At 48.0% G+C, this 7209-nt stretch overlaps 1 protein-coding gene across 1 annotated transcript in view; it reads right to left on the reverse strand.

The window, feature by feature from the left end:
- Window positions 1-498: 498 nt before the first annotated feature.
- Window positions 499-7209, reverse strand: part of MLLT1 (MLLT1 super elongation complex subunit) — a gene marked incomplete at its 3' end in the record, with an annotated part of 25447 nt that continues 18736 nt past the window's right edge. The window contains exons 6-10 of the mRNA XM_027908400.1: window positions 6826-7203; window positions 2782-2869; window positions 1930-2041; window positions 875-974; window positions 499-669 (exon numbers count right to left, since the gene is read on the reverse strand). Coding sequence (XP_027764201.1) covers window positions 499-669; window positions 875-974; window positions 1930-2041; window positions 2782-2869; window positions 6826-7203 — 849 coding nt within the window. The remainder of the gene's footprint in view (window positions 670-874; window positions 975-1929; window positions 2042-2781; window positions 2870-6825; window positions 7204-7209) is intronic.

The following is a 7209-nucleotide window of genomic DNA, read 5'->3' on the forward strand; positions in this document are numbered from 1 at the left end:
GTGTAGGCCTGTGCAGGGACAGAAACAGTGACACACGGGGGGTGTTTGAAGGCTGCCTAAAGGACTTCTCTAGTGAAGATCAGAGAAATTTGAGGCCCTTTCAGGTATGTTCCTACTCCAAATTTTTCCCTGCAGTGGGAAATGCAGGATTGTTTATGTGCTCAACATGTTGGTTGTTTTAATGTAAGACTGGTTTGGTTTGTCTTTTTTTTATTATTATTTTAATTTTATTTAGGCAGCCAAAAATAGGTCTGTATCAGCAAAGCTGAACTCATTTAATTCACAGAACCAGAGAATCATAGAATGGTTTGGGTTGGGAGGGACCTTAAACCACTTCCCATTCCACCCCCTGCCATGGGCAGGGACACCTTCCACTAGCCCAGGTTGCTCCAACCTGGTCCTGGGCACTTCCAGGGATGGGGCAGCCACAGCTTCTCTGGGCAACCTGTGCCAGGGCCTCCCCACCCTCCCAGGGAAGAATTTCTTCCTAATATCCAATCTAAACCTGCCCTCCTGCAGCTTAAGGCCACTCCCCCTTGTCCTGTTACTACATGTGCAAAGTCCCTCTCCAATAAGGTCCCTCTCCACGTGACACACCTTGTCATACGTTCCCTTCTTCAGGATCTTCTCTGGCTTGTTACAAGACTCTGGGCTTTTCCTTCCAGATGCCTGAGGGTAAAAAAAAACACCCCAAGATTAGGGACCAAAATCAGCTCAGACAGCAGGGTGGTGTCACGGCTTGGGCACAGAGCACTGAACAGGGAGAAATTACCTGTCTGAGGAGGACAGTGAAACTTTGGTTCAAGAGAGAACTAACAGTGCAGGAAGCAGGAGGGGTGGAAGGCAGGACTGTGTGGGGAGGTGGATGCCATACCTTGTTGTTTGCTGGGGGCAGTTTCTGCCCAGGGGGTGGCTCTCGGCTGGGCGGGCAGGAGTCGGCGCTGTTGTCACTGTCACTGTCACTGAGGCTCAGTCTGGAAAACCACCAGCAGAGAATGAGCACCCCCAGGGAACGGGAACCTCACCCAGCTGCCACCTCAACCCCACAGAGCTTCTCTATCCTTCTCTTATTATCATTCTTTATTATTCTCTACTTTATCACAGACTGCTCCATTGTCTGGGAGAATCAGTCACTCTGTGATTCCCAGAATCCCAGTTTTCCCAGCTGATGTCACCTCCCATTCCCTGGGCAGGCAGAGCAGGGAGTTTGTTACATTACAGCCAATAGTTCAACTCTGACATACACAGATTCCCTAGAACAATCGAGCACCACCTGATTTTCACAAACAGCAACTGCTCCTTTCAGGAATTCATCCCGAGATCACTCGGTACCTGCACAGGAGGCTCAGCAACACTGAGCACAAAAATGCCCTTAGTGGTGCTGGTGTGACCTTTGAGATTTCCCCTTTATTCTCATTCTTCCTGTGGCCCTACAGATGTACCAAGAAGGATGAAATTTAACAATTTGCAGGGACAGAAGAAGGAAACAGCTGTAGCTGAGTCCCAGAGGAGGGGAGTAGAACTGTCAGTACCACATGGAGGGCACAGACTGACTCCTCTGCTGTGTCTGTCACCAGCAGCCACAGCAGCACACACTTGTCTAATCCCTGCAGATCAAAGGTGTCACACTCCATTCAGCTCAGCAGAGATCTGAGGGGCACAATTAGGTGACTGAAGGGATTCACTCACCAGCAGCTGCCAGCCCAGCCCAGCCCAGCACTTCCCAGTGCCTTCCCCTCTTTGAGCTCCTCACCCCACTCAGTTCTCACCAACCCTGTGTCCCCACCCCGTGCTAAGTGACCACACATCTGCCCTCCCTCCCTCCCCTCTCACACACAGCCCCATCCCTTTGATTCCTCCCTCCAAAAACACCAAACACAAGAGGGCAAAAGAGCCAAACAAACATCTTTCTTCCGGATTTGTTACCACCTGGAATCCCGGCTGACGGGGTTTGCTTTGACTGCTGCCTCCTCCCCGGAGGAACTGTCGTCATCATCCGACTCCTCCGACTGCAGATCCTCCACCATGGAGCGCAGGGGGCCTGGGGGCAACAGGGGAGACAGGAATTCAGCACATGGATAATTGCTTGGATACATCCCGATTTCCCAGGGAGATGTCCCTGGTTTCACTGCTTTGCACAAAGCTGTGGGTGAAGGACACCAACAGAGAGCTGAGAAACTTTACAGCTCCCTCCCCCCAAATCCTCCCACTCCCTTCCCAAATGAAAACAAAAGGACACTTTTTTTTTTTTTTTTCATGTGTTTGGGGCTGATTTAAATGCCACTTGAGACAGTATTTGTGGCAACAGAGCTTTTGCTACAGTTAGAACAGTTACTATTGCCACAATTTATCTCTCTGGGTTATCACTGGAGGAATCTGAGAATGGAGCTGTTCCACCCTTGCAAAGTGATGAATGGCACATTTATAATTTTTAATAAAACATAGATGAGGTTGGAGAACGGTTCTGGTGACTTTACAGATCAGGCAGAAGCAACACATTTATAAACCGAGGCAGAAACCAAAGCCAACAGGGAAAGAACCAAATCCTCAGGGACTCCCTACTCATAAATTAGCTGCCAAAAGAAGAAAAATACTCGCTCATGATTATGTTGTGACATTATTGCCTTTTCTTGCTGAAGCATCGCAGCTCCAACACATGGCTGCATGCAAGGAACTGTGTGAACCTTACAGAGAGCACTGGGAAAGCAGATTTAATTCTCTTGAGCCTTTTCAGGTTATGCAAGGGAGGTTTTTAACAAATTGTTATTTCTTGCAACACACCTTGACTGTGGTTCTGAGATGGCTCGAAATCAGAGTCAGAGCTGGAGTCGGAGCTGGAGCTGGAGTTGGAAGGGCTGGACTGGACAGACTTAACCCCCCATAAAAGGGAAAAAAAAGAAAAAGAATCTTAATCTTTCTAATCCAGAAAAAAACAGAGCACAAAGCACGGTGAGAACAGGAGAATTTGAGCACTCTACAACATCACACAGCACTGAATGCAGACTTTGGGATTACAGAAAACATACAAAGTGGGAGGGGGATCAAAACAACATTTATGAAAGTTTGGCAGGAGGCAGCTCAGCACTCCTGGGAGCAGCATCAAGGGCTCCCACCAAAACCCTGAGGGCCACCAAATACCCTCAAGCGATGAAATGCAGCAGCTGAAAAAATGTTTAAGTGAAAACCCCTTACTTTGAAGTGGGAAGATGACCAGCACACAACCCAGAACAGTCATCAAAGCCCTCTTAAAAAGTCTATTTATTGTACCCACCAACTTTCCTCTGAAGACCTTGGACTGGTCACTGAACATGGAGTCACAGCCATGGAATGGTTTGGGTTGGAAGGGACCTTAAAAATCATCTTATTCTACCCCCTGCCATGGGCAGGGACACCTTCCACTAGCCCAGGTGGCTCCAAGCCCTGTCCAACCTGGCCTTGGACACTTCAACCCAGTTGCTTTTACAGCAATTTCAAATTTGACTGTGAAAACGTAACAGTGACCAGCTAAATGAACCCTTGTAAACCCAACTCCTCTGCCAGCACCGCTCAGAAATGCCAGGAGCATCCTGTGCAGTAAGAGGAAGGAAAAGGAAAATGAACTATGGGTAACAGCAGCATCCAGACAGGGAGTTGGAGTGCTCCGTGTGCCGTTAATCATAAATCAAAATTAAATCACCGTTCAGTGACCACCTGCGCTACCTTGAGGGGCCGCCAGGGGACAGCAGAGGCCACGGCAACGCCTTCAGCCCCAAAACGGCTCTAAAATCCCTTAAAAGTATGGGGGGTTTTGGTACTTATCAGGTTCTAAAGATTCTCAACGTAATGTAATATCTTGCCTCTTTTTTTTTTTTTTAAAGTAATTCCATGGAAATCAGCGTTTCAATTTCACTGCTTCAATTCCCTGGAATCTGTTACTTCCACTACCAAATCCTGATTCCTGGAAGAATCACACGTTCTCACTAATCAGTCAGCTTTATCCCAGGAAAGGTTAATGCTATAAAGACAACGTCAAAGGTAGAAAGAGGCACATCAGCAGCTCCTGGGCATTAATAAGTGGAAGTGGCAGTAGGATTTTCTATCCCAATACCAGCCTTCCCTGTAATTTATCCCAGAATCATTTATGTCGGAAGAGAGCTCCAAGGTTACCCAGTCCCACCTGTGACTGATCCCTGCTGCCACACTATCACCCAAGTATTGGTAGGAGTTTCATTTAGTCCCCTGTAAGAAGAGGGGGAAATGTGCCAAAAAAGGGCATTACAACCCTTGGGAATGGTTCAGGAGCAAAGGAGAATAATTTAATAATTCCCATATCAGATCTACTGGCACATTGGTTGTTCAAAGAAATTACAATGTGAGAGTAGAAAGATCAGGTTGCCCAGAGCAGCTGTGGCTGCCCCTGAATCCCTGGAAGTGCCCAAGGCCAGGCTGGATGGGGCTTGGAGCAACCTGGACTAGTGGAAAGTGTCCCTGCCCACGGCAGGGAGTGGAATGGGATGAGTTTTAAGATCCCTCCCAACCCAAACCATCCTGGGCTTCTGTGAATATGTTCGAGCTAAGGCAGCACAGCTCCTGTGTCTGACCACAATCCCTCATTCCCGATAATCTGCAGGTCTTCCCTTAAAATGACTTCACGGGATGCACGAAGCAGAAGTTGGAAGTTTTAAGGAACCTGTTTCTCCTTTTTGCCTTTAACCCCATGAGCTCTTTCAGGTACAGGGGAGGATCCAGCTGGACATGCTCAGTGTGCTGCGACTGTCACCGGGATGTGACAAAAGCACCCGCCGACAATGGGAAAAAAAAGCAATCCTGCCTCACATCCCAGCCTCTCCCTTTTGTCAGCGTTCAGGCAGCCAAGCAGGAGGCCAGCTCAGGGAACTGGACTTGATGGGGGAAGGAAAAAAAAACAGGGGGGGGGAGGGAAGAAGAGAAAGGACAAGTAAATGCTGAAAAAAGGCTGAAATGGCAGGAGAAATTCCTTTATCCCTCTGCACAGCCCGGAGCACAAATGGGAGCAAAGCTGTTCCTTAAGATGTCAACCCAGAGCCTCCGTGGAGCTGCAGCCTCGGAGGGTGTTGCACAATCCCTTGGCTGCAGCAGCAAAGCTGATTTAAGAGTTTCCGGGCCCTGCTCCACCTCCAGCTGCTCCTTTGCTTCAGCGGCTCCACACACGGCTCGGCTGTGCCAGGACAGACCACGGAGCAAAAACGGCAGCACCGGGAGCGAGGAGAACCCCCAGGGTGGGAAAGGAGCTCCAGGAGGCTGCTCTTACGCAGTTGTGCCCCCAGGCTTCAGTTCCACAGAATCCCAAGCAGCTCTGACTGGCAGTTGACTCCAAGCATTCCTGCCCTCCTGAGCCGGGCCAGCACTCCAGTCCCTCTGTCCAGCATCCAACAGGAGCTGGTGCAGAGGGAGGACATGGAGGCACAGGGAGCTCAGGGGGCCAGGACAGGGCTGTGGACCCAGAGCCACTTGCTGTGGTTTCCTGGGACACTCTGAGCAGCACTATCAGCTTTCAGCTGCCCGGGATCACGAGGGGATGGATGACACCTAAGGAATAATGAAGCACAGGACGCTCAGGGATCAGGGCCCTGTATCTGCAACCGGAACAAGGGGTTTGCACTTCAGGTACAAAGCTAAAAGTGGAGAGGAGCTGCCTCTTCTAATTCCCAACCTACACATTTCATCCATCTGGGAAATAAAATCCTAAATTCCCACCGTGGTTTGGGTTAAAAGGGACTTTCAGGCTCATCTCGTTCCACCCCCTGCCATGAGCAGGGGCACCTCCCACCAGACCAGGTCGCTCCAAGCCCAACCTGGCCTGGAACACTTCCAGGGCTGTTATTTGTCTGCAGAATAACTGGAATGAACACTTTCCCAATAAACTCTTCTACTGGGAAGCCTGCAGAAAAAAAACCCCCTCCTGATATAAACACATCAACACTTGCTGCATCTCAGTGCTGATTAAATCCTAATACAAATTGTCCCTACAAGATTTATGCCAGTAAAGCAAACCTTTCCAAAAGTGGTCAGGAGGAAGCAGTTCCAAAATTCCAGTGACATTATCCTGTGAATCCTATTACAAGATACATGGTTTCTTTGTAGCAAATATTAAATATACAAGAAAAAGGAGTTTGGATTTAAGTTGTGTCTTTCCCCTCCTACTTTTTTTTTTTTTGCCTTCTTTTGGAAAATATTTTTTAGAAGACAGAGGATGAGGAATGTTCTCAGTTGTAAAAAGGAAAAAAATATTTAGACAGCTTTTAAAAATAGTAGCACAAGAACATAATTTGTTTTATGTTTTACAACACAATTTATTTAGGTTTGGTGGCATGTGGTTGTATTTTGAGCTTCAGCCAATAGCACATTTCTTACAGGCCATGTCAGGAAGAAGGGTTTTATTTACATTTTAGTACTGCTGGGTACAAAAATGAAATGATTTCCTCCTTTTCTGAATTAAGACCACATTCAAAAACATTATGTTATCAGAAGCAGGTAGAAAGCCTCCATGTCTACTGTAGCTCTGTAAATGTCACTGCAAGGGATGAATGAGGGGTGAACCTTAAACTCTGACTTTTAGGTAATTTTGCCTGCAGATAAATCTAAATAAAAGCATGTACCTGAAACAGGAGGTAAACCAGGTAGGGGGAATGATTAATACTGACAGGATTCTGCAGAGGGAGTTTGATTTGAGGTATAACCCAGCCTAAGCATTTCCCAACCTGCTCCTCTACCTCCTCTGAGAGAATATTTTTACCATCCCTTTCAGGCAGGGATTTGATGAACAGCACCTTCCCAAATTCTGCCAAAGGACAAATCCCTCCTCACCTCTGACTTGAAAGAAGTTTCATCCTCTGAATTCGACTCCTCCATTTCCACGGGCTTTTTGATCTCCTTGGCCTCGCTCTCGGATTTTACCTTCTCCACTTTGGCATTCATCTTCTCCTTGGTTTGCTTCTTCTCCGGATATGAGGAAGACGAGGTTCTGGGAGACGTCCCCAGGATGTTCTTCACCCCTTTGGAGCTACTCTTTTTTTGTTTTTTGGCACTAGGCTTTGGTGACTCCACGTTGGAGGGCCTCTTGCTGGAAGACTTCAACTCCGGCTGCGGCCCCCCCTTCGGAGAAGTGTTCTCCAGTTTGGTCTCCTTCACGGCCAGTTTTGGTTCCTTGAAAGCAGCTTTTGGAGGTGCCTTCTCCTCCTTAGGCAGTTT

This window comes from Empidonax traillii, unplaced genomic scaffold, assembly GCF_003031625.1.
Source record: "Empidonax traillii isolate 1590-97213 ecotype Southwest subspecies unplaced genomic scaffold, ASM303162v1 scaffold1698:size72886, whole genome shotgun sequence".
NCBI lineage: Eukaryota > Metazoa > Chordata > Aves > Passeriformes > Tyrannidae > Empidonax > Empidonax traillii.